Raw genomic sequence first — 24,841 nt, forward strand, 5'->3', positions numbered from 1 at the left:
GGTGTTGGTGGGGTGGGGGTGTTGCTGGACCCCTCCTGGGGGCTTCTCCCTGTGGCAGGGAGTGCTGGTCGGGGTGATGCTCGTGCCAGGCTGTCCCACTGGTTTTCATGTGGCTTTCCCTTCTCTCCCTGGCCAGGAGCGGACGCGGGAGCTGGCTGAGAAGCAGTCCCAGCAGTAAGTGCCACCTGCCCCCCTTCCTTGTTTTGCCCCAAAACAGGGAGAATTCAACCCAGTTCTTCCTTCATGAATGAGGGGAGTCCGTAGCTGCCTAAAAACACCCTCCCAGCCTTGGTGGCACCGATACCCACTGAATATTCCTGCTCTTTCCTGTGCATTCAGCTCTCTGGTCCTTCCACCACGGTGCCTGCAAGGCCACTGCTTGGGAATGTGTGGGGATGAAAAAGCAAACGAGCTTGGGGGGCAGGGAATAGGAACTGAAGCAGCTCTGGGGTCTTCTCCAGTCCAGGACCAGGCTAAGGCTTTGCACGTGTGGCTTCAGCATCCCCGAGGGATGTAGCAGGGAAGGCCCCAGCATGGGGTCTCACCCCGTTCATGCTGAAGACCCCCCTGTGGAGTGAGGAGGGGGCTCGCGTTGCATGTGTGCATCCAGGGATGGTGGCCCACGGTGTCCCAGGGTGGGGAGCACCACTTTGAGGCTGTCACAGCAGCGTGGGGCGCTGGGTCCCAGCAGGGTACGAGGCTGCCTTCCCAGCCAGTCCCAAAATCCAGGCTCCAAAGCAGCATCTGGAGAAGCGGTTGGTGCTTGCCGTGAGCTCTCCTTTAGGACAAGCTCCGAGGATGCTTCCCAGGCCTTTCCTATAGCAGGAAAAAGCAGTTCAGCAGTTGAGAAACTTCCCAGATGCTTTTTATTTATTTTGTTTTATTTTGGAACAGCCCAGCACAGGCGGGCTGGATTTAACCGTCCAGAGCTGGCAGGAGCAGCACATATTTCTCTGGGAGAGCTGCTCTTCAGCCACGAGTATTTACTGCAGTTCAGCTGTATTAGGGGTAATCCCCCCCAAAAGTGACACCTCACAAAGGCCAGGTGGCCCTTGGCCAGCCCGGTCCCCACAGGGTCCCCTTTGCCATCCCACAGAGCAGGAACCACAAGATTTTTCCTTATAGAGTCCTCCTAAGGGGGTGCTGGGCTTGGGGTTGAAGGGATGCTTTCTGGCATTGCCCCAGAATGGCTGTTTTCTCCCCAAAAGCCAGAGTGGGGATGCTGAGGAAGAGCAGCCGTAACACCTGCTGTGTCTCCCCAGCCAGGACCCTGCCACCCTGTCCCGCTTCACCATCACGGACCTTCTCCCAGACCTGCAGCACATCCTCTTCTGGATGGCCAACGCCATCGAGGTCCTCTACTTCGTCCAGCAGAAATCACCCACCTACATCCAGAGCATGGAGGAGGAGCTGGACGTGAGAGGTAGGGCTGGATGCAGCGCCCTGCTCCCTTCTCTGGCCGGAACGACTTTGCTTCACTAATCCCTGGTCACAAGCCCCCGAGATGCTCCTTTAACCCCCCCTCTCCCCCGTAATCCTCATCAGCAGGGACGTCTCCGTGGTGCAGGCTGGGGTAATCTCTGGGGAGGAGCAGCCTCGCGTGATGCCGTGATGCTCCTCAGCTTCAGAGCCAGGTCACGCTGCGTTGGGAGCTGAGCCTCCCCTTTCCACAGCTCGTGGTTGATGCTTCAGGGGTGGCTTTTTGGGTGCTGGGGGGGCACCGGGATGTGCAGGCAGAACTGCTCGCTGGTGAGCCTGTGGCCGTGCCAGAAAAAAAAAAAAAAATTAAAAAAAAAGAAGCAAAAGGGATTAAATCACCCTCAGAAAACTGGTCTATCAAGCAGGTTAAAACTTCCAGGCCAGAGAGGCTGCTGGAAGGAGGGGTGCAGTGGGGCAGATCCCCCCCCCTCATGCCAGGCTGTGTTGCCAGCAGCGTTGTGAGCCCTGGGAGATGGCAGGTGGGTCCTTTGGGACAAAGGGACCCTCTTTCCCCCTCCTGGGGGGATGCCATGGTGGTGGTGCCAGCCCAGGAGCACGAAAAGCTCCCACCCCGGGGATTTGGGGAGCGGTGAATTCAGCCTTGCTGCTGCGAGTTTGCTCCCCCCCTGCTCCATCCTCCTCTCCACCCCGTAGGCTCCAAGGAGTCTCTCTTCTCCTCAACCATCACGGCCAGCGAGGAGGCGATGACGGTGCTGGAGGAGGTGATCATGTACACCTTCCAGCAGTGTGTCTACTACATCTCCAAGGTACGTGCTCCCCGGGAAGGGTGGCAGCATCCCAGGGGGTCAGCACGAGCATCCAAGGCTGTACCAGGAGGGTGTGTTAGTTTTTTTGGGTTTTTTTTCTTTAAGCTCTTACTTGTTGGCAGTTGCATCACGCCGAGGTGTTTTCCTTTGGGCTGAAGCGCCCCGATTTTTTGGTCGCAGCCCAGGAAAAGTATTGAATTACTGCGGCGTGGTTCCCTGCCGGCATCGGGAGCAGGGAACAGAGCGGGCAGTGTGAGGCAGGAGAAAGGCTGCTGTGTGCAGGATGGTGGCAGGAGGGATGCAGGGGATGCTCCTCTTCACCCCCCTCCACCCGGGCAGAGGTGGGTCCTCGGGGCTGCTCTCCCATCAAAGCGAGAGGGAAAGGTGGTCCCCATCCGTCTTGGTTTTACTTACACCCTCCTGCCCAGCTTGGTTGGTTTTCAGATCCCTGAGCTGTCCCTCGCTGTCACCTGGGGCTCCTAAAAGTGACAGACACATTCATATTTTTATATTTATTACATTTAAACACTTGCACCACACCAGAGCACACGGAGGCAGGGGGGGAGCAGGACCAGTCCCGCACTGGAGCAGCACCAGTGGGGTTTGCTGGGTTGGTGGGGGACGAGGGGGGTCAGAAGGGGTCAGCTTGTACAAAACCAGACCAAACCCAACCCAACCGAAAGTCAGTGTGCTGTGAAGATGCCCCTCTCCCCGCAGTGTCTGTACGTGTCCCTCCCTGCCCTGCTGGAGTGCAACCCCTTCCAGAACGAGTGCCGGGAGAGCTGGCGGGCGTCCCCCCCGCTGCCCGAGGAGCTCCGCAGGGTCGTCCTCATCTACCAGGCCACCCTGGACCTGCTCCGCCAGTACGAAGTGCACCCCGAGATCACCTCCCAGATGTTCGCCTACCTCTTCTTCTTCTCCAACACCCTGCTCTTCAACCAGCTCCTGGACAAGGGTCAGTCTTCTTCCAATACCCAGCCTGGAGCAGGTAACCCACAGGGGAACCAGCCCATGGGGAGACCTTCCAGTCCATCCTAGTGCCACCTCGGGAGATGGCTTCAGGCAGCTTGAGGGGGCTGGAGATGGGCAGGTCTTAGCGCTGTTATGGGGAAGCCAGGCTCAGACCCAGCTGCTGCCTCCCCAGAAGGGGTTTAACCCCACAAGTGCCCTGTCCTCATCCCTGTAAGAGCTTTGCCCGTCTGAGCCTGAGCAGAGGAGGCTGAGAGCAGTTCAAAGGGGCAGCTCGTTAATAAACAAGCACTGCCTGCTTTGTAATTGAGGTGCTCGTTAGCCCTCATTAACACAGTGGCCCCACTGCCTGCTATTAGTGCCAGGCGAAGCCCAGCCAACACCAGGAGTTACAGCCATGGGCTCACAGAATGACAGAATGGTTTGGTTTGGGTTGGAAGGGACCTTAAAGATCATTGAGTTCCACCCCCCTGCCCTGGGCAGGGACACCTCCCACCAGACCAGGTTGCTCCAAGCCCCATCCAACCTGGCCTTGAACCCCTCCAGGGATGGGGCAGCCACAGCTTCTCTGGGCAACCTGTTCCAGTGTCTCACCACCCTCACAGCAAAGAATTTCTTCCTAATATCTAATCCAAATCTCTCCTCTTTCAGTTTAAAATCGTTACCCCTTGTCCTGTTGTTCCACTCCCTGATGAAGAGTCCCTCCCCATCTCTCCTGTAGCCCCTTTAGGGACTGGAAAGGGCTATAGGGTCTATCTGGAGCCTTCTCTTCTCCAGGCTGAACCCCCCCAACTCTCTCAGCCTGTCCTCATAGGAGGGGATGCTGGGGATGTTAACCTGGAGTTATTTTGCTGCCCTGGGGAAGGGTCTGGGCTCCGGCGGAAGGATGGGGGGACAAGGGGGCTACGTCCCAACATTTGCTGATGGATGCTCTGCCTCCGCAGGCTCCTCTCTCGGCTGCTTCCACTGGTCTCAGGGGGTGAAGCTGCGGGCCAGCGTGCGGCTGCTGCTGGAGTGGCTGCGTGGGGCCGGCTTCGAGCAGTTGGCCCAGCAGTTCTTTGCCAAACTCGCCAGCGTGGCCAACCTGCTGGCCATGCCCGGCTCCCAGCTGGTCCAGGTGAGGGGTGCTGGGGGCTGGCAATGGTGGGGTGGGCGGGAGAAACCCTGCTCAGGAGTTGGGGGTCCCTGCACCGATGTGGCCCTTCTTCTGCAATCTGGGTGGGCAGTACCAAGGGGTGCCTGCTCCGCCAGTACGAAGTGCACCCCGAGATCACCTCCCAGATGTTCACCTACCTCTTCTTCTTCTCCAACACCCTGCTCTTCAACCAGCTCCTGGACAAGGGTCAAGGGGGGGGATGCTCAGGCTCACTCCGTCTTGCCCAATATCTCCCTCTCATCCCCCTCGTGAGCTCCTGCCCCTGGGAGAAAGTGGGTCCTGGCCTCTGCTCTTCACCCCACTCTGTGTCCTCTCTCAGATGTCCTGGCCATCCCTACGAGCCGAGTTCCCTGCGCTGAGCCCCGCGCAGCTCCACCGGGTGCTGAGCCAGTGCCAGGCCGTGATGGACGTGGGCTGCATCGCAGCGTGGCAGCCCGGCGAGGAGGAGAGCTCAGCCACCTTCCAGCCCGGTGAGCCCCTGCCATCCTGCTCAGCCCCGCTCTGGTCACCCTGCTCCGGTCACCCACAGGCTCCCTCCAAGGTTTTTATGTACAAACCAACCAGGCAATTAATTCCCTTCCCCTCCCTGGGGCTCCTGTGGAAATGCCAGCAATCGGGAATAACCACGGCCCCATGATTTGGGTATTGCAGAGGATGCAAAGTGCTCTCAGAAGGGTTTGGGACCTTTTCTGCGTTCCCCAAGTGAGGGGTGCTGCTGCCTCGCAGCTCCTCATGTTCCTCATCCTGGCTGGGAGACCGCACGTGGCCAAGAGCTGGGATGGAGATGTGGGGTGCCTCCTGAACCAGCACTATTCTCCCTCCCTCTGCCTTTCAGATGAGGTGCTGGAGTCCTTCGACAACCACCCGCCCATCATCCTGCCCAGTGGGGGCTTCAAAGTGGACCTGGAGGTGGAGACGTTGGACGACAACATCTACCGGCACCTCCTTTACATCCGCCACTTCCTCTGGAGCCTGCAGAGCAAGAGCCCCCACGCCGGCGAGGGGCCATGCTCGGCACCCCCAAAGGTAGCCTGTACCCCAGGGAAGGGGCTTGCTCCTCTCCTGGGTGGGCAGAAGGGTCTCAGGTCCACTCTGGAGCCCCTCCAAGCCCAGCACCAAGGGCTTGTTGCCCCCCCTTGCAGCCCGGAGCTGTGGTGATGCCCTCCCGTAGAGCTGCTGGAAGGATTAGTGCTGCTAATCCCCCAGCCCGGGGGGGTGCGGGAAGGTGAGCGGGAAGGACAAGCTGGTCCCGGGCAATCTCGTTAGCGGGGAGGCGGGAGGAGAAGGGGGTGTCAGCAGGCAGTGCTCCCCTTCTCCCCGCACGTCCCACACCATCCTCCCTGCCCTCTGCACCCAGGCACCACAGCACTAATTAGCTAATGCCTATAAAGCACAGGGAGACGTGCTGCGGGTGCTAAGCTCAACTGCCATCCAGCTCCCTGGGGAGGATGTCACTCCAGCAGGTCCCCGTCTCCTCTCCCACCCTGTCCCCATCACCTGTAGCACCCTCAGGCCCTGCCACCTCCTCCCATCACCCTGGGGGTCCGTGTCACCCAGCTCTGGGGCCACGGGAGGAGCTGTGCCCTCCTCACACCCCCCTCCAATGACATTCCCCAGTAGGGACATGACCAGAGTCCCCTCCGGGCTGGTTGTGAGTGTCCCCACCATGGTCCTGCCTGCAAAACTGGGCTGTGGGAGCTGTGCTGGGAAGCCAGGACAAGCCCTGGTGGTGTCTGAATTGCCAAGGCTTTGGCTGGAGCCAGCAGCTCTCCTGCCTGCTGGGGGGGTGCAGGAAGGGGGTGAGAAGCACCCGCAGGGTGGGGGGTCCCACAGGGGATTTTTCTCCTTCTTAAGAAAGAGGCATGTGCAACGCCAGAAGTCCTGGAGGTGAGCGAGAGCCCGGCCACCGTCCTGGGGAACATCATCACCCAGGAGGACTTCTGCTCCCTGGGGGGCTGCACTGAGCCAGAGGCAGAAGGTGCCCCCCCACTCTGCTTGGCCACCAACGGCTGCCCCTACGAGCCCCCCACCGGCGAGCCCCAGCTCCAGGAGAAGCTGAAGCAGCTGCAGCTGGGCAGGGGTCCGGCCCCCAAGGCTGGCACGGCCCCCACAGACCCCTCCTGCCTGCTGACACCCCCCACCACCCCCCTGAACTTCGACTCCGGGAGCCCAGAGTCCCCACAAGGCACCGGCAAAGGGCTGCAGGACCCCCGGAGGAACGGGATGAACGGCACCAAAGGCAGCACCCCCGAAGGTACCAAAAGCTGGTGCTGCCCTGTTTTGGGGGTGCAGGATTGGGGCAGGAGGATGTTTGCTGCCCTTCTCCTCCCAACCCTCCCCGCACGCACGGTTCCTGCAGGGGACGGGGCAGGTGGGAGCCAACGGAGCATCTCATCCAGCTCCTGTCCCAGTAGGAAACCAGCTCTGGGATGGCTTTGATGGGGTTCTGGGGGGGCTGGTTTCTGTGGGAGGGTGTGAGGTTGGGTTTGGGTGATGGCAGAGGGTTAAGCTGGTGTCTCTGCTGCCAGGATGCTCGCCCACCCCCTACGACTACCCCACGCCAGAGTCTTCCAGCCGCAGCTCTGCCACCGATGACTTCTGCTACGTCTTCGTGGTGGAGCTGGAGAGAGGACCCATCGGGCTGGGGATGGGGCTGATCGACGGCTTGGTGAGTTGGCACCGACCACGGGACAGGGCTGGTGCCCCTCCAAATAACCAGAGTGGGACACTTGGGACGTGGTTTATACCCCAAGAAAAGCCAATGAAGAAGCAAATGGCTTCCCCCAGGAGCTAGGCGTCATCTCCTGGAGAAAATGAGGCACAGAGTGATCTCTAGGGAGAAGCAGATCCCTGCTCCTGGGAGGTGTGCCATGCACGCAAAGTCCATCACAGCTGTCCTGCAGCTGGAGAGAGCAAACGGGCTCAGCGCTCCTCTGGAAGGAAAATGACTCAGCCGAGGTCTTTCCTCCACCCTTCAGTGGGTGGCGAGGGAAATGGAGGGGAGCAGGGAGGCTTGAAGGGTGCCAGAACAGCTCCACCAGCAACCAGTGAGGTGGATCATCATTACTAAGTGGCCTTTTCACAGCAGGACATTAGTCAGTAGGAAACAGGGCATCACCGAGCCCTTGAGACAACCATGAGCAAAGAGCTCCCATCCCAAGATGGCTGTGGGCTAACGGTGCTTTACTCTTAATGAAAATTGAACAAGAAGATTGCCCCCACCTCTCCTTTTTGTGTATAAATTGATATCAAACTGAAGGTTTGTGTTTCCTGCCCGGTCCTGTTAGTGACACCATCCCCAGCACCCAGCCGTGGTGTCCCCCAGGTCCCACCGGGCATCAGGCACCCACTACGGGGAGCTCAGCCCTTGGGGGACTCCAAACTTTTCGTGTCCCCCAGCCCTGGCTGGTCACTCACTGCCTTTCCCTGCCAACAGCACACTCCTCTCTGCTCCCCGGGGATCTACATCCGCACCCTGATCGAGGACAGCCCCGCGGCCGCCGACGGCAGGCTCTCCATCGGGGACCGCATCCTGGCTGTCAACGGCACCAGTCTCATCGGGGCAGACTACCAAAGGTGAGTGGCACCTTGCCAGAGGGCCCCGGGCCAGTATTGGTATGCTCAAATCCAGGTTTTCAGCTTTTTTGCTCCCACAGGGAGCCAGAGTTCACCCCCTCTCTGTCTCCCCGTTGCCGCTCTCTGCAGCGCTGTGGACCTCATCCGCTCCGGAGGGAAGAAGCTGCGGTTTCTGGTGGCCAAATCGGACATGGAAATAGCCAAAAAAATCAGTTCCACCTCCTCTTCCTCCTAGTCCTTGTGGTACAAGGGTCCTTCTGCAGCAGCTCGTGGGTGCAGCTCTGGTTAAGGCTGACCTTGGGGAGCCTGGAGCACAAGAGGGAGGACCAGGACTCCACAACTGCCCTCAATTTGCTTTTTGACACCTTGGCCCGGTTCTGCAGTGGATGAAAGGACAGGCAAGGGTGGTACACGCTTCTCCCACCACACTGGCTGGGAGCATCATTCCTGATCAATTGCCTGGCCTCATTTTATACCCTATGTTGTCCTTCTGAGGAGCTTTCCTGTTCCTTCATCCCCTCTGGCAGGGGGTAAGAAGGGAGTGCTCCCCCAACGAGGGGCTGTGGGCAGGCTCCCCCGTTCTTCTGGGCTGGCAGCCCTGCGTGATCCTTCCCATTGGCAGGCAGAAGGCATCAAAACACCTTCAAGATTTAAAGATGAGCATGTGGGGCTGGCCTGGGCTTCACTGTGGCAGCAGCCACCTGAGGTGCTGGCACATCAGGCTGGAAAAGGGGTGGTGAAGGCAGCAGAAGCCCCCAGGAGCGGGACTCCAAGCAGGATGCGTTGGTAGGAGTGAAGTTCCGTGGTGCCATACCCTAAGTCAGGTGCCTTTCTGCTGCTGGGCTACAAGAAAGCTGCCCCCAGCCCTGCATTGGGATGGGAAGCAGCCCCAGCAAAGGGCTGACACCACCAGCAGTTCCCTGCGAGTCCTGGGGGGAGCCTCTTGAAGAGAAGGACTCTCTTGCCTTCGCTCACAGGGCAGATTTATTGCTCTGGCACCACCAGCCTGGCAGAAGGCCCCGGGGCTGACCCAGCAGCGTGGAGCGTTGGCCAGTGGAGAATTTCCCCATCCTGGAGCTTTGCCAGGCCACCGTACGGCTGTCCTCTTTCCTGTCCAGCTCTGAGCATCTCCGAAAAGTCCGTGCTGGAGAAAGGGCAGACTTGACTTGTCCCAGAAACAGCTCCGTGGATCTCCTGCCAAAGGCAGCGGCGCCGAGCTGGCAGCTCCACCGTGCGGCTGGCCGGTCCCTGCACACCCTCCCTCTGCTTTTAGCAACATTAACGGGATAAACCCGACCTGATTTCCACATATAGAGAGATACCGAGACCTAGTTTAGCCAAACCCTATTAAAAGAGCCTGCTGCAAAGCCCTACATCACACCCCGCGCTTAAACCAGCACCGTCTGGGCTCCGGCAGCAAATCAGGTGTTCACAGGGTTTATCTCACAACAACAGCGCTCCGAGGATTGTGATGCTAAAAAAGGGATGCTTAACAGGGTTGGCCTTAATTAAACCTCACATACTTCACTGCTGGAGTTGCGGTTTCCGTCCTTAAATCTGGCACTTTGCAGAAGGAAAAGAGATGTTGGAATAATCCAAACAGGGGAAACGCTCCACGACTGGATTTCAAGGCAGCCTGGCTTGCCTTTTGTGGGGCAAGAGAGACTTTGACCAAGACACTAGTGCCTTGCTTCTCTGCGAGGCCACGCTCACGCCAACGGGCCCGGGGGGGGCCACCCCAGCAGGGACTGTGAACAACCCATCCCTCCTGCCACCGAGTCGGCCATACCAGGCACCCAGCAACGGCCCAGGACCCCACAGGGCTCCCGGTGATTCTCTGGACTTTAAATCAAGTAGCTCTGGTGGCTTCATCGTCCTCCACGGAGCTCGGCAGGTTTGTAGGGCAGGAGTGGGGCTTCCTAGAGCCCCACGGCGAACTGCATGCACTCCCCACTCCCCTCTGCCCGGGAGCCAGGGCTCGGGGGAGGCTTGGTTTGCACTCCACAGTGCAGCCAGGTATGGAAACAGGTTGTAAATAAACCCAGCTATTCATTAGCGTGCATGAGGGCTGGCTTCTCCCGGGAGGAGCAGTGGGACGTATTCACTTCCCTCATTTGTTAATACTGTACAGCTCCAATGTGTATAAACCTCTCCTGCAGACACAGAACACAGCATGGCGCCTGTTTGACACGGGGCTGATGTATGTTAAGAAATGCTCTCAGTGTCAAAAATAAACTGGATCAATAAATCTCTCTAAAGCTCCTGCCTGGTAACTGTCTCTTGGATCTCAACACGTTGGCTCTGATGGTAGGACACCAGAGCAGTGAGGGCTCACAGCAGACTTAATGGAGTCACTGACACGTTGGCTCTGATGGTAGGGACACAAGAGCAGCGAGGGCTCACAGCAGACTTAATGGAGTCACTTCTGCTTTCTCCACCTCGCACAGACCTTTGCTTGGCAAAAAAAAAAGGCAATAAAAGCAGCACAGGCATAGCAAGGGCATAGCGAGGGCACGGGGAGGGAAAAATGACTTGGAGGAGGGGAGGGAAGAAGTACCTCTCCAAAGGGGCATGATGAGCTGGCAGGGTATTAATTTGTGCACTCACCCTCCTGCCACATTCACACAAATCCACTGGGATTTTCAATCCGTACTGGCCAGGGAGAGATAAGCCAAGCTTAGGAGACAGAGAAGCAACGGGTGCTAGGAGACAGAAATACAAACAGCCCCAGACCAGAAGAGCTGCCTCAGCTCTGCTTATTCCTCTTTTCTGCTTCATTCACAATCATTTGTTCCTCATTCCCAGTCCAGAGCAGGGCCTCAGCCCTGAGCATCAGCGGTGCCTGACATGCTACAATAAAGGCCAGAACCTCTCAGAAACCTCAGGCCCTCACCCTGGCATGAAGCTGGGAGCTGGTTCTAGGAGCCGGGTGACGATCCTCAGGGCAAAAGGCAGGGTCTCGTTCACCTCCCTCTGAAACCGCGTGCTGCCCACGTCCACGGGCGGCGTGAACACAAACTGAGCCACACTCGGCATCTTCAGTAGGTTCATGAGCTCAGTTGCCCGGATAAGGATCTCCTCGAGGTCCTCCTCAGAGTAAACAGAGGTGACAGCAGGGTTCTGCACAAACGTCCTCATCTTGGACAGGAACATGGACACTCTGCAGGAGAGAAGGACACGGACATCAGTTGGCAGGCCCTCTCCACCTAGCAAGGTCCCTATTTAAGCCTGTGTGTTCCAAAAGACTGTTATAGGTGAACATCAGATGCTACCCACCCCCTCCTCCTGATGCACAGAGTGTTGGTCAGCAGATGAAACCCACTTCCCCAAACTCTGCTCCTCCACAGCTTGCTTCCTCTGCCCCGTTTCAGTTTCAGGTTCCAACAGTTGCCAAACTTGCTGATTTAACACTAGCAAACATCTGCGTTTGGAACCACGAGATCTGCGCGTTTCAACCCTTTGGCCTTCCCCACCCTCCCTCCTCACCTGGGGATCAAGTCCTGGCTGCGAGCTGCCAACTTGGTCAAGGTGGCCATCAGGACACTGATGGCACGGGGGGCGTAGCTGGGGGTGCTGGCCAGGGGCCGGAGCTGGGTGATTTCAAACAGCATGGCCTCCAGAGTCTCAAAGAACCGGCTGATCTGCTCCACGGTGCAGCGCTTGTCGTAGGACACAGACAGGTACTCCCCAACAGCCCACACCTGAAGCAAAGGCAGACGTGCTCAGAGCAAGCAGAAGGAAAGGGAATGGTGTAATTTTTAAACTAATCGAATTAGTTAGTGCTAGGACAGAATCACAGAATCTTCTAGGTTGGAAGGGACCTTAAAGATCATCTTGTCCAACCGTCAACCTAACTGACAAAAATAGACACCCGCACAACAAACAAGGAGCATCATCACTAAACCAGACCTCCCAGCACTACATCAACCCGTCTTTTGAACACCTCCAGGGATGGTGCCTCAACCACCTCCCTGGGCAGCCCATTCCAATGGCTGATAACCCTTTCAGTGACAAAATTTTTCCTAATATCCAGCCTGAACCTCCCCTGGCGCAACTTGAGGCCATTTCCTCTTGTCCTGTCGCCTGTGACTTGAGAGAAGAGACCGACCCCCACCTCTCTACACCCTCCTTTCAGGGAGTTGTAGAGAGCAATAAGGTCTCCCCTCAGCCTCCTCTTCTCCAGGCTGAATAACCCCAGTTCCCTCAGCCTCTCCTCATAAGACTTGTGCTCCAGACCCCTCACCATCTTTGTTGCCCTTCTCTGGACCCGCTCCAGCACCTCGATGTCTTTTTTATGGTGGGGGGCCCAAAACTGGACACAGTACTCAAGGTGAGGCCTCACCAGTGCCGAGTACAGGGGGACAATCACCTCTCGGGCCCTACTCGCCACGCTGTTCCTGATACAGGCCAGGATGCTGTTGGCCTTCTTGGCCACCTGGGCACACTGCTGGCTCCTGTTCAGCTGACAGTCGACCAACACCCCCAGGTCCTTTTCTGCCAGGCAGCTCCAGCCACTCTGCCCCCAGCTGCAGGGGGTTGTTGTGACCCAAGTGCAGGACATGGCACTTGGCCTTGTTGAACCTCATCCCGAAGAGATGAGGAAAGGGAAGGTGATCAGCAGATTGCACCACAGCTGGAGTAACCTGTGGCAGAAGCAGGCAGGCCCTGCTTACCAGGTGGCTGAAGATGGCCTCCTTGTTCTGGATGTTGCCGACTGTTCCCGAGAACTCCAAAATCTCCGTGGACAGTTCCACGACGAGCGCAGGGCGCAGCTTGCAGAGCATCACCAGCTGCGAGCTCAGCACCCTGGAGGAGAGACACGGGCAGAGCTCAGACCATGGGCAAGGTGGTCATCACCAAACTGAGGAGGTGCTGGCACCACCTGGCCACTGGCACAATGGCCATACAGTCAGGATGTTTCCAGCAGGGCTGAAGGTGCCCTCTCCAAAGATGTGTCGCAGCGGGGACCAGGGCACAACTGAAAAGGCTCTTGGGCTGCCCTGGGATGCCAGGCTGCAGAAAGGCTGGGAGCTTGGCTGGCCCCCCTGTCCCACCTCACCTGTACACGTCATCTTTAAAGGCTGGGATCTCATAGAGCTGGTCACTCCTCTGCAGCAGCAGCACCACCAGCTGGTTTATCAGCCGCGCATCTGCAAACTGAAAGGCAGCCCTCGCTTCAGCAACACCCATGACTTCCATCAGCCAAAACCCAAACTAACCAGCCAGAAACCACCTGATCTGGCACGAGGGGAGCAGTGCACAAAGCAGGCATCAGGCACTCGTTCTGCTCTCACCCACCTGCTTTACAGCTGGCTGAGAGAACAGTGTGAAGCTCCACACCATGGAGCTTTGCTGTTCCTCCAGATGAAGGAGCTGGTTCAGCACCAGTTCATGCCAGTGTTCAACCATCCCACCCTCCCCTTACGCAGCCCCTGTTGAAGCTGCAGTGTCTTAACACTTTTGCTTCCACGACTGCTCTTCACATAACAGGAGATGCCTGCAGCATGACTGGGAGCCAAGCTCCCCCACGAGGGCCTACCTCTGCCACCACCCTGAAGAAAAGCTCCAGTAAGACAGGGACAGTCTCCGCACACTGCACGACCCTCGGGCTGCTGGAGAGGGATCCCAGCAGCTGCCGAAGTGGGATCAGCCTGAGAGCAACAGAAAAGTTATGGCTGAAGTTCCCAGTTACTCTCCTGGCTGCCCTTCCCTGTCCCCCCACCACGAGGCCCTTGAGCTCTTGGCAAAGCTCAACACAGGGAAGATCAAACCCACCTCACCCCAGCAGAGAGTGGTTACACCTTCCCCAGCAATCCCAGTGCTGCCTCCCAGAGCTGGATGTGGCAGCCTCGTACCTCTGTGGGGCCTCCTCGGGAGCAGACTTGGTGCGGAGAAGATACTGGAACATGCTCTTGTATTGGGGATGGCGAAAGGCTTCCAGGCAGGTGGTGGGTTTCACAGCTGGGTCGCAGGCCCTCTCAGAGGTGGGAAGAGCAGTTGACCTAGGAGGACACACAGAACATGCTGCATAGCTGGAATTCTCCACAATGGAATAACTCCCTTTTCACTGAAACACAGACAGCAAATTGGTCTAACCCAGGCCCTCCGGAAGCCAGAGAACCAGGATGATAGAAATGGTAAGATCAGGTCTCCTGGGCTCAGGCAATAGTTCCAGAATTGCTTCTGTATCACTCCTGGGAAAGGGGAAAATGTCACTTGGTATCCCTCAGTCACCAAAGGCCACCAACATCTTGACTCCAGGATGACTCCCTTTTCTATGCACTCCGGAAAAAGCTGCTAATGTCAGGGAAGACAAGGAAAAGCTGAGGTACAGCAGTGAGAGTCAATCCCACTTGTATCCCACCTTCCTGGAGAATCAACAGTTCCTAATCACCTCAGGAAGGAACCTCTGTACAAGTCCAGGAGCACAAAGCCAGTAAAGAGGGGTCAGACCAGGGAGCCCACACCTCCGTGTTGAGGTGGTGTCTCCTGGCAGACACTCCAGCACATGGCACAGCTGGATATGGAGAGGGGAACAACAACAGCTCCCTGAGCCCCAAAGACAGTTCAGTACTGAAGTGCAAGAGCTGGTCACCTTCTCTTCCCACACACTGCACTCTACTAAGAAAACTGGGCTGGCATCTGTGCAGCTTTGTGTTGACTTTGTGTTTGCCTCTCACTCTGTGACAGCAGCAGCCAGAGGGCAGCTGAGGCTCAGAGAAGTGTGCACCAGGCTATGGTCAATGTCAAGACCCTGATTAGTAAACAAGAGGAAGGAAGGTCATCTTACCTGAGCTGGACATCCAGAGCTGCTGTCAAACAGGGCAGGTCGAGCAGCAAATGGAAGATCTCAATGGCTGTGCTTGCATCCAACAGAAATGGGAGAAGGTCCACGAACTCAGAGATAAGGGGTGGGCTGTTCCACGCCAGAAACTGCAAGAACAAGCACAAACTGCTGTACTATCCCTGCTGCTCCACCACACACCCACACAATCCTCGCGCCATGACCAAAAGGGACACGGAAGGGAAAGTTACTTCTGAAAAGCAAAACCAGAGAAATCTGAGGGTTTGGCCAAAACCTGGGAGGCTGCTGGAAGCTCAACACAGGCATCAGGCAGCTGGTTCAGTGGCTGCCAAGCATTAAAGTTTTCCAGAAACTGTGTTCACTGCACTTCCCAACCCACTGGCTGTAACACTAATGCAGACTCTCCTCTACTGGCAGTGCTAATTACACCCAGAACCCTCTTCCCTCTTCAAACACACCTGCTTTTATAACACTCCTTCTTGTCTATACCCTCCCTAGCACTGCCATGGGGGATCTGGAGTGCACTGAAAGACAAACCAAAAGGTTCTGGGGCACAGAAAGGAACGTTTGCCCATCCTTCTTGCCTATATCCTCCCTAGCACTGCCATGGGGGATCTGGAGTGCACTGAAAGACAAACCAAAAGGTTCTGGGGCACAGAAAGGAACGTGCAGCAGGTTCTCTCCTGCGCTGCTCCAGCAAGATGTACCTTGAAGAGATTTGGGAAGCTCTGCCTGAATATGCTGGAGGTCTCAGTGAAGAGCTGGGTGTTGTCTTTGCAGAACTGGACAAATTCAAAGGCCAGTGATGGGTTGTGGAAGAGCTGGGCCGGGATATCAGTGAATAAGTGTTTGTAGATTGCATCGGAATCCACAGCTGCTGTTTTGCCTGAGAGGATAGAGCACATTGCTGAACACAGCCCACCCAGCAGCCCTGCCAACAAGGACTCCAGGGGCTAAGCTAAATATGGGTGGTATTTTTCTAAAAAACACAGGACAGCCCAGCTCCTGGGTGTCCTGGAGCGGGATCACCCATCCCAGAACACAGCCAATGCTGAATTAGCAACTCAGGCAGCCAGCAAACCACCAGGGCAAAAAGGCTGTGCTTGGAGTATGCAAGACTAGACCATGGAGGAGGGGGTGAGAGCTGATGACCTACCGTGGTTCAGGAAGAACTGGGCAATGGGCAGCAGAGCCCTGGCATAAGTGGCATCCCCACTGATTCTGCTGTGCAGGATTTTCAGGAAGGAGACTGAGCGGTACACGTAGGAGGAGTCCTGTTTGCAGATGATGTCCATGATTGTCACCGCCTCGATGAGGCACTGCAGGAGAGCAGAGGGTCATTATCAGAGTGGGGGAAGCCACAACTCCCAAAGCTTCAGCCCCACCTCTGTGGACTTACAGCTTTCTGCAGGTCTCCATCATCTTTCTTCAGGGGTCCTGCCAGGGAAAGGAGTCCAAGTTAAAAACTGGAGTCCAAACAGGAACATTAGGCTGTCAGTTGGAGCACTAACCCAGATTTCAGGCCAGGTGGGAACACATACTGATCCCAACTTCAGGTTAACGAGAACCAAGTTCCACAGCCCCCCTCTGCAAACCAAGGGCAGGAAGCAGAGCATGGCCATTGCCTCCAAATAAATCCCAACGCCCCAGTTCAGGACTGGTCAATGATTTGCACCAGCAGCTGTAACCAGTCCCATGCCTAGGGCCTGACTGGACTCTAGGGAGTGAGATCCCAGCCCAAAGAGGGAGTGAATCAGAAATGTTTTCAAAAACACTACCAAGAGGGCTCCAAGGAGGGTTCATGGCAAGACTCACGCCGGTTGCTCTGCTCGATGAGCCGCTGGCAGTACTCAAAGGCCTTCTCCCGCAGACGGTCCTTTGGGGGAAGCAGGCGACCAGCTGTGGATGTAGTTGAGACCACGGACATAACAGACCTGTCCATTCCCATCTTGTCATCTACAGAATAAAAGTTACCATGTGTCAGTTCACACCGTGGGCAGTGTAACCCACAGAGCTGCCCAGCAACAGCAAGGGAGATGTTTGTCCCGAGGTGCACTGTGAAGAGAAGGAGTCTAGGGAAGACGGGAATGTTGCAAGAACACTAAGGAGATTGTGTCTCCCACCGCCCAGATCCTTTTTATCAGGGACCTGTGGGGTTTTGCCTGGAACCAGGGGACTCATTGAATGAATAATTCCTCATGGAAGGGTGAGTAAGGATCAGTCAGGAGGTTTTGTGATATTTCTTCCCAAAGATTCCTGCTCCTAGTCCAAGAGCTCTGAACTCTTGCCCATATTACTGCCACTTGCTGCGTTTGCAGCCCTTCAGTTCATACCTGAATTAGGGGGCTTCAAGCCCTTGGCCCCATAGCACAGCAGCCAATTTCGCAGCATGGAGAAGGCCTGCACGTTGAGCCACTGGTCCTCGGTGTAGTACTGACCCACTGAAAGCACCGTGAAGAAGTCTGTGGCAATGGCACCATCCACCTCCGTGACAGGACCAGGCTGGGAGAGAAGATGCAGCAGGTCAGATCCCCAGGGAGAAGCTAAGTGAGAAGGCAAGGAAAGCTCCACTGAGACAAGTACCCCTCGTTTATACATGCTATGGGGCCTGCAGGGGGGCAAGTTATCCAGAGAGAGAAAAGCCAACCACGTTGGACCCTTTTTCCCAGCTGAAACACTCCAAACTTTCCCCCTCTCTCTCTGACGCAGCCCTCACATGCCGTCAGCTTGTACTCTGAGGTACATGGTCACTAAAAGACTCCCCTCAAAACTATTTCAAGGATCAGGGACAGCAGAAGTCTTAAATCTCGGAGCTAAAAATCCCCCTACCTTGCTTTCCTCTGTGTCTTGACCGCTTACCCCACAAAGTGACAAAGAACAGCAGCCCTTCTAGGCTACCATTTCCTAAAAAATAGGAATATTTCCCAAAATAGCAGGTACCCGACTAACAAATACCCCCGTGAGATGATGATGGCAACTCAGCACTCACTTGTCTGCTCCTGGGAGTGGAGAAGAAGCCTCCAGAGGGCTGAGGGACTCCTTGCTGAGTACTGGCATACCTCAGCCAGTCAGCCAGCTTTTTACTGATGACATTGGTCTGCTCTGTGTGAGGAAAGACACAGGGTCACTGCCAGACCAGGCAGAGAAGCAGCCTCTGCAGCACAACCCTCTCAGTGGCCATGCTTTGCCTTCAGCCTCGATCACTGTCTCTCTGATCCAGCAGTCACCAAAGAAACAGGTACTCCAAGGTGGATGCCCCATCCTCCTCATACTGCTTCAGAGCCCAGGATTGCTCACTCTCATTTCAGAGCTCTGCATCCTTTTCTCAGGCTCATTATTGCTTTGCCTGTTTCCTCAGACTTAAAGTCAGGGAGTGAGTGCTAGAACCAGGGATTTCTGGTACCACATCAGCCAAGATCTCTGTTTTTGCTGCTCTCTTGAACAGATCCACAAGCACATCTCTGTTTCTGTCTCTCACTTTGCTTGATGCTCTTCAAGACAGCTACAATTTCACACTTCCATTGCATGTGTAAACCTTATCTAGGATACATGTTACTGTGATGCAAACCCATACAGAACAGAGACTCTGCCCCCAGGAGGGGCCAAAGCAGCTAAAGGAACAGTTCCTTTTTTGAGTGGCAAAATGTATCTCACCAGTAATTTCATATTCCCTGTGGCAAAAATGTCACTTTTAACAGCAGTTACCAAGTCCTACTCCTACTCCTACTCTCCTTCAGAGAGCCTTCTGTTAACTATACAGCTCCAAGTCCTACTCCTAGTCAAAGCCTTCAGAGAGCCTTCTGTTAACTATACAGCTCACAGCCAGATGGTGATCTTGGGCCTTCCTACATATTTACCTTCAGTTAGAGATTCTGGTGAAAGCCTGATGACATTTGACAGGACAGGAAGAAGGTACCGAGCACTCTGACCCTCAGGCAGTCTTCTTTCCAGGACTTTTACAATACGCTGCCCCACAGCAGACACTTCAGCCTTCTTATTTCCCTTAAAAACAAAGCAGAGATGAAGCCAGGCAGATGATTTTGGTTAAAATATAACAAGTTTTAGTAACATCAAAAGGTAATTAAAATCTCTTCACAGTTTTAGTTGCAATCTAACAAAAATTAATGCACAGGGTATGTTTGTGCATTGTAGAACTGCAAGACAGTCTTAGGGCTGGATATGGAAGCAAGGTGCTTTGTAGGGCAGCACATAAGTAATTCCTTATGCACATAAGTAACTGCTTTCTGTTTCTATGTTTTCATTTCCTCCAGCTAAGACTCAGAGGAGTAATCAGAAACCTAAGAGACATTTCTAAGCAGACAGTGAAACTCAGAATGAGAAGTTTCAGAAAAAATATTTTAATAGGCATACTAATAGTAAAAGAAGTAGTAGAAGGGAAACCAAAGTTTCCAGCTCACTCCCCAGAGGGCAGTCAACGCAGGCTGCACTCAAAACAGGAAAGTCCTCGTATTTTCTTCTCCACAGAGAAGCTAAATCTTTGAAGCCCCATCCAGGTTTATAGCCCCACATGTTTTATAGGTTCTATGTGTATTTTTTTACATTTGAACATGAAAACTAGTACCATAAAAAGTAGTAGTAATAAATTCCCTCTCAAATCTTTTGCTCTACAGGTTCAAGCAGCTGTAACAAGTCTGTTGCAGCAGCTAGCACTAAAATGTTCCTTTCTGCCTACAGGCCCTCAGTCTGTACACTTTACACTTTTAAACAGTCTTTCTTATCAAACACTAAACACCACAAAGTTACCATTTTTTGCTATGCAAAGCAGAATAATTAGGTCCCTTTAACAAACATGGAAATGCTTCTGTTTTTTCCCTAGATACTCTCAATTGATTTTCACTCTCCTTGAGCTCAGCAAACAGGGAACAATCAGAAAGCAAATCCACACCGGCGAGGGAAGATTTCCGACTTGACAGGTCATTTACCTGCGCCAAAAGGACGGAGGACACCAGGCTCAAGAGCTTTGTATCTCGAATCTCATCACAGGAAAGGGTCAGATCATTGCAAGGCGACATCTCTCTCAGGATGGCAGCACATAACAGCTGAATCTGCTCAGGGGACTTGGGTGAACACAGCACTGCCTGCAACAGGTCCACAAACTTGCCATCTAGCCTGCAAGAGTCACAGCAAAGCATCACTGCAAGGCGTGAAAAGGTTCAGACATTTAATTCCTGCATATTCTTGGTCTTGGGGTGAAATCCCTTGACAGCGACCCTGACTAATGTCATCTTAGCACCTCCACTTCTGAATTTTGTTTTGTAGTGCAGCTTGAAAGAGCGCTCAGTGACACAAAGCCCTGTTACCTCCTCTGCAAAAGGAGGCAGGCGTCTTTTTCTTAGCAATGGGGGAAATAAGGCAAAGCGGGGCTTTACGTTTATAGCAATCTCAGTGCTTTCAAAACAGGGCGGGTCTTTTTAAAGCACTAAGCCCCACCCCTTGCCCCTTCACCCCCGAGAAAGTGACATTTGGCTCCTTGCCGACACCAGAGGGACACGGGGGCCGCTCACCGGCGGGGGTACTTGCTGGCGGCGACGCTGAGGTGCAGCCTCTGGAGACAGTCCGCGGCCTCGGGGCCCGGCTCCGGGCCCTGCAGAACGGTGGCGACGCGAGAGGCGAATCTTCGCAGCTCCTCCTCCTGGATCTCCCTGCCCGGAGAAGCGGGGGAATCAGCGGCCCTGGGGACCCCGGTGAGGCGGAACCAGGGCCCGGCTCTCCCCTCAGCCCCGGCCCGCCCCGCGTCAGGCCTAGGCCCGGTACCTCCCACAGGCCCCCCGCCCCAGGGGGCCCTGCCGCCCTTCCCTCGGTACCTCAGCCCCCCTCCCGGTACCTCGCCTGCTTGAGGAAGCTCTCGGCCGCTGCCGTGAACATGCCGCAGGCTCCGCCGCTCGCCCCGCCTCGGTGCGCGGACAAAGCGGTCCCCCAGAGGCGGGCGGTCCGGCCTCTCCGGTCCGGGGGGGAAACGGATGCTGCGGCACGAAGGTTCCGGCCGCCGGGAAGTTCCGGACCCTCCCCTGAGGAGAGGAGCGGGAAGGAGCGACGGCAAAATCCCCTTTATTAACTGCTCACTGATTATTTCGAGACAATATTGCTGTTATTCTCCACCTCAGGGCCACGCTTGGGAGCAGGTGTTCCCACTTGGGACTCACCCAGGGCATGGGAGCCCCACGGGGGAGCGAGGGCATGGAGAGCGTGGCGGCAGGAGATGCCCTCAGCTTCTCCTGGGACCTGTTCAAAAGAGCAAGAGGTCTCCAAGAGCTTCCAAAATGTTAAAATAAAAAGGAATTAATATTTCCCCATTTAGAAAGGTTTCTCCTCCCGAAGACCTTCCTGCTGTGCCGTGTGTCACTCTGCAGGGAGGAGAATCACAGAATCACACGGGGTTGGAAGGGCGTCACCCTGCGGGGAGGAGAATCCCAGAATCACACGGGGTTTGAAGGGACCTCTGGAGATCATCTACTCCAACCCCCTGCCTGAGCAGGTCCACCCAGAGCAGGTTGCACAGGAACGTGTCCAAGTGGGGTTTGAATGTCTCCAGAGAAGGAGACTCCACCACTCCCTGGGCAGCCTCTTCCGGGGCTCTGCCACCATCAAAGTAAATAAATTCCTCCTCATGTTTAGATGGAACTTCTTATATTCAAGCTTGTGCCCATTTCCTCTTGTCCCATCCCTGGGCACCACTGAAAAAAGACTAGCCCCATCCTCCTGACACCCACCCTTTAAGTATTTATAGGCATTGATCAGATCTCCCCTCAGCCTTTTCAAGACTAAAAAAGACCCAAGTCCCTCAGCCTCTCCTCATAAGAGAGATACTCCAGGTCCCTAATCATCTTTGTAGCCAGACTCCATAACCCGAAGCCCTCTGAGGACAACGTGTTGAGGATGAAACGCACAAATCACCACTCACCACAAATCACTGCAGGAATATTAACCCCCCCGCTACGATACGACACTGACGAACACAGATCTGTCACTCCAAAGCAGCAAGCAATTTCAGGGCATTTTCTCTTTCATATATAATTTTTATTTCTGGTTATAGAAACAAATGCTAAGAGGAGAAGCAACATTCCCCAACCACATACATCAAATTAAGGTAACAGAACAGAACAGTTAAAATAAATGAAAAAAAAAAATAGTAGAAATTTAAAACTTTGTTATAGCTTTAAAATATTAACGTTCTTGATACATTAGAAATCACATTCAGATCTCAAATTACTTTAAAAAAAAAAAAGTATGGCTCCATATTAAAAAAACAAACCAACAAACCCACTGTATCCCATTTGATGTGGAAATGCAGGTCCTGCTCCTCGGATTTTGCAGTCTCCTGTGGGGAGCAGCCACCTCCTGGGCAGGACCAGGGGACTCTTCCCCCGCCTGGCAGGAGCCCCCCCGGGGCTGCAGCATCTCTCAGGAGCAGGGCTGCAACTCGGCCAGATAAAAGGTGAGGAACTTCCCATCCCTTGTCCCAGATGGAGCTTTCCCCCACTGGGATACACGCCTGCTTTGTAAAAAGCACTGATAACGAAAACGAGTCACAAAAAAACCCCAAAACAACTTTTGATATCGGCTGTAAATAAAAAAAAAAACCAACCCAACCACAAAACCCAAAACATCTGGCTGGAGGTGTCTTGTACAGGCGACACCAGGAACTGAAATGCGAGCATGGCTTTAGTCCCCCCCCCCCCCCCCCCACTCTTCCCCCGCCTGGCAGGAGCCCCCCCGGGGCTGCAGCATCTCTCAGGAGCAGGGCTGCAACTCGGCCAGATAAAAGGTGAGGAACTTCCCATCCCTTGTCCCAGATGGAGCTTTCCCCCACTGGGATACACGCCTGCTTTGTAAAAAGCACTGATAACGAAAACGAGTCACAAAAAAACCCCAAAACAACTTTTGATATCGGCTGTAAATAAAAAAAAAAACCAACCCAACCACAAAACCCAAAACATCTGGCTGGAGGTGTCTTGTACAGGCGACACCAGGAACTGAAATGCGAGCATGGCTTTAGTCCCCCCCCCCGCCCCTCCATCCCCATCTTTAAATTAAGTGCCAAATCCAGGTGAAAGGGGTAAGGCCCCCCCAAGATCTCTGCAGCCAAACACTTCTGTCAAGCCATTGAGGTATTTCAGGTCCTCGTCTCTCTGCAGCCTTTCCCCAAGGACTCCGTGGGGATGCATATACATAGAACAGGGGGAGATCCAGATTTTTCTACCTTTTTTTTTAAAAAAAAAAAAAAAAGCAAATAGAGTTGGATCTGAATTTCCAGCTTTACCATCCATCACTCACATACACCTTTTGATGTATCCCTAAAACAGCTTTTAACAGTCCTGTGGGTAACAGTCCTTTGGATAGCTACAGGATCCCTAACGCTCTTTTAGGCTCCGCAGAGGTTGGCTGAGAGGCTGGACCAGTCTCACCACGGTGCAAATGACAAGTCCAGAACCCAAGAAAATACACAGTCTCATAAGATTTTTGTATTTTTAAAGCTGTTCTGATCTCTGTATCGGTATATTTCAATCAGTTTGTTGTTTTTTTTTTACATTCTCTGAAAACGAAAAAGATCTTACAGACAGCAATACTCTGGTTCCCTCCCTCCGCTTCAAGCCCGTTTTGGGGAGAAAAAAAAAAAAAAAAAAGGATAAAGGGAGTTTAGGTTTACAGCAATTCATTTGCTAGAGAGCCCACTTGCCTCCTTAGCAGCCTGTCCACCCCCAAAGAGTGGCTTGTAAATCAGCAGAACATCAGGATGTTCCACACCAGACTTTTAGCAGCAAGGCAGTGAAAGAGGAGGAAATTTCACTTTTTCTGCTCCATTTCAATCTCATTTTTCTTCTGCTAACAGACATTTCTCCTCAACGTTGCCCTTTGCTTTAAGTAAGGCTCCAATTTGGACTGTTTGAAGTGAAAGTGGGGTGGGGTAGAAGCAGGATTGGAAGGTCTAAATGACGGCAAAGAGCGCCAGGGGTCTGGGGCATCGGGTGCGTTGCTTAACTCAGAGGCAGACACAAGGTAGTAACCAAAATCCAGGGAAAATCTGTTTTTTGCAAGGGCTCTTTTCTGCTGAGGAGGAAAGCTGTTTCCTTTCACTGCTCCTGCTCTGGTGCCTCTTCTTACCACCCATCTTGTCCTCCCTTAAGTGTCAGAGCCCGACCACCGGAGAGTAAGCAGAAACCGTGGTGAAGAGTTCACTCAGGTCCTTACGGAGAAAGGGGTTTCTATTCTGGAAGAGCAGTTAGGATTAGGAAGCCAAGTATCACCTGCTTTAAAGATTAATTCTCAAAAGGCCCAAGTAGGTAAAAAAACATGCTTCTGTGAATTTAGTGATCCTTGTGGAGTTAAACCATGACTGCAATGTGGCCAGTTTGGTAAAATTTACTCCCTGTGAATGGGAACATCAGAAAAACACGTAGGGATTTGCTTTTAAGGGGATATACACACACCTCGTGCTCCATGAAGAGACAGAAGCATCCTAAAAGGAGAATAATCTCACCACAGAAGAAAAGAAACTATCTCGTGGTGCCCTGGTGTCAGCTCAGCCACCTGATGGACAGACAGACAGACAGACAGGAATTCCTCAATGCTCCAGCATCCTCACAGACCCTCCATTCCTTTCCTCTGTTAGACCGAGGCCCCATTACTTAGAGAACAACCTGTAAAGTACTCCCTGGTACCACATCTAGAGATAATTTGAGGCCAGAAAGGATTCCAGCTTTCATTAGTGCCACTTGGGGGATTTTCTTGCCAGAAAAGCCGCATTGAGGGGGTTGCTGAGAGCGAGACAAAGGCAGAAGCAGGAACACGAGGAAGATGCAAGTACCAAGACCATCTCTTCTGCTCTGCCAGAGGAATGAAAGCCATCACTGAAGTAAAGCTGCTTCTACCAGCTGCCCATGGTCGTTACAAAAACAGGTACATCCTTCTTTTAGAATCAGTGCCTGGTGCAGGAATTTACCAACATACTGTGTAAAGTACCATTGAAGAGAAAGAAATAGTCATGGACCATTTATATATCTATATTTAGACACACACGCACACACACACATTAATAAATATAAATTTCATGTTTACACAGATCTAATT

General features: G+C 54.1%; 2 protein-coding genes across 4 annotated transcripts in view; one reads left to right on the forward strand and one right to left on the reverse strand.

Annotated features, from left to right (window-relative positions):
• LOC106890395 (ras-associating and dilute domain-containing protein-like) overlaps nt 1-8,509 on the forward strand; it is a 10,179-nt gene extending 1,670 nt beyond the window's left edge. The window contains exons 3-13 of the mRNA XM_014946188.1: nt 137-174; nt 1,263-1,423; nt 2,134-2,246; nt 2,964-3,201; nt 4,160-4,332; nt 4,691-4,841; nt 5,207-5,397; nt 6,226-6,625; nt 6,900-7,039; nt 7,808-7,947; nt 8,077-8,509. Of these exons, the coding sequence (XP_014801674.1) occupies nt 137-174; nt 1,263-1,423; nt 2,134-2,246; nt 2,964-3,201; nt 4,160-4,332; nt 4,691-4,841; nt 5,207-5,397; nt 6,226-6,625; nt 6,900-7,039; nt 7,808-7,947; nt 8,077-8,182 (1,851 nt within the window). The 3' untranslated portion in view covers nt 8,183-8,509. The remainder of the gene's footprint in view (nt 1-136; nt 175-1,262; nt 1,424-2,133; nt 2,247-2,963; nt 3,202-4,159; nt 4,333-4,690; nt 4,842-5,206; nt 5,398-6,225; nt 6,626-6,899; nt 7,040-7,807; nt 7,948-8,076) is intronic.
• Nucleotides 8,510-10,677: 2,168 nt separating this feature from the next.
• Nucleotides 10,678-20,676, reverse strand: AP5Z1 (adaptor-related protein complex 5, zeta 1 subunit). Of its 3 annotated transcripts, none has more exons than XM_014946262.1 (17): nt 20,598-20,676; nt 20,278-20,415; nt 19,696-19,882; nt 18,610-18,754; nt 17,742-17,854; nt 17,086-17,254; nt 16,568-16,708; nt 16,152-16,189; nt 15,909-16,071; nt 15,460-15,638; nt 14,738-14,880; nt 13,803-13,949; nt 13,487-13,598; nt 13,007-13,104; nt 12,621-12,753; nt 11,434-11,648; nt 10,678-11,107 (listed from the first exon to the last, which is right to left on the reverse strand). In XM_014946262.1, the coding sequence occupies exons 1-17, from the start codon at nt 20,636-20,638 to the stop codon at nt 10,837-10,839; spliced, it is 2,433 nt and encodes an 810-aa protein (XP_014801748.1). In that variant the 5' UTR covers nt 20,639-20,676; the 3' UTR covers nt 10,678-10,836. The 3 variants fall into 3 exon arrangements, with proteins under 3 accessions (XP_014801748.1, XP_014801751.1, XP_014801749.1); XM_014946265.1 differs by lacking the exon at nt 20,598-20,676 and adding an exon at nt 20,578-20,597; XM_014946263.1 differs by lacking the exon at nt 17,742-17,854 and having other exon boundaries at nt 17,086-17,295.
• Nucleotides 20,677-24,841: the final 4,165 nt, after the last annotated feature.

The sequence above is a fragment of the Calidris pugnax genome, unplaced genomic scaffold (assembly GCF_001431845.1).
Source record: "Calidris pugnax isolate Ruff unplaced genomic scaffold, ASM143184v1 scaffold123, whole genome shotgun sequence".
Lineage (NCBI taxonomy): Eukaryota > Metazoa > Chordata > Aves > Charadriiformes > Scolopacidae > Calidris > Calidris pugnax.

What these genes read in the sequence shown, in the direction of transcription:
- AP5Z1 (XM_014946262.1), bottom strand. Translation starts at nt 20,638, where the DNA reads ATGTTCACGGCAGCGGCCGAGAGCTTCCTCAAGCAGGCGAG. An exon ending in CCTCCGTCCTTTTGGCGCAG is followed by an intron (nt 18,755 to 19,695) that starts GTAAATGACCTG and finishes TTTGTTTTTAAG; the next exon opens with GGAAATAAGAAGGCTGAAGT. An exon ending in CATCGAGCAGAGCAACCGGC is followed by an intron (nt 16,190 to 16,567) that starts GTGAGTCTTGCC and finishes TTTCCCTGGCAG; the next exon opens with GACCCCTGAAGAAAGATGAT.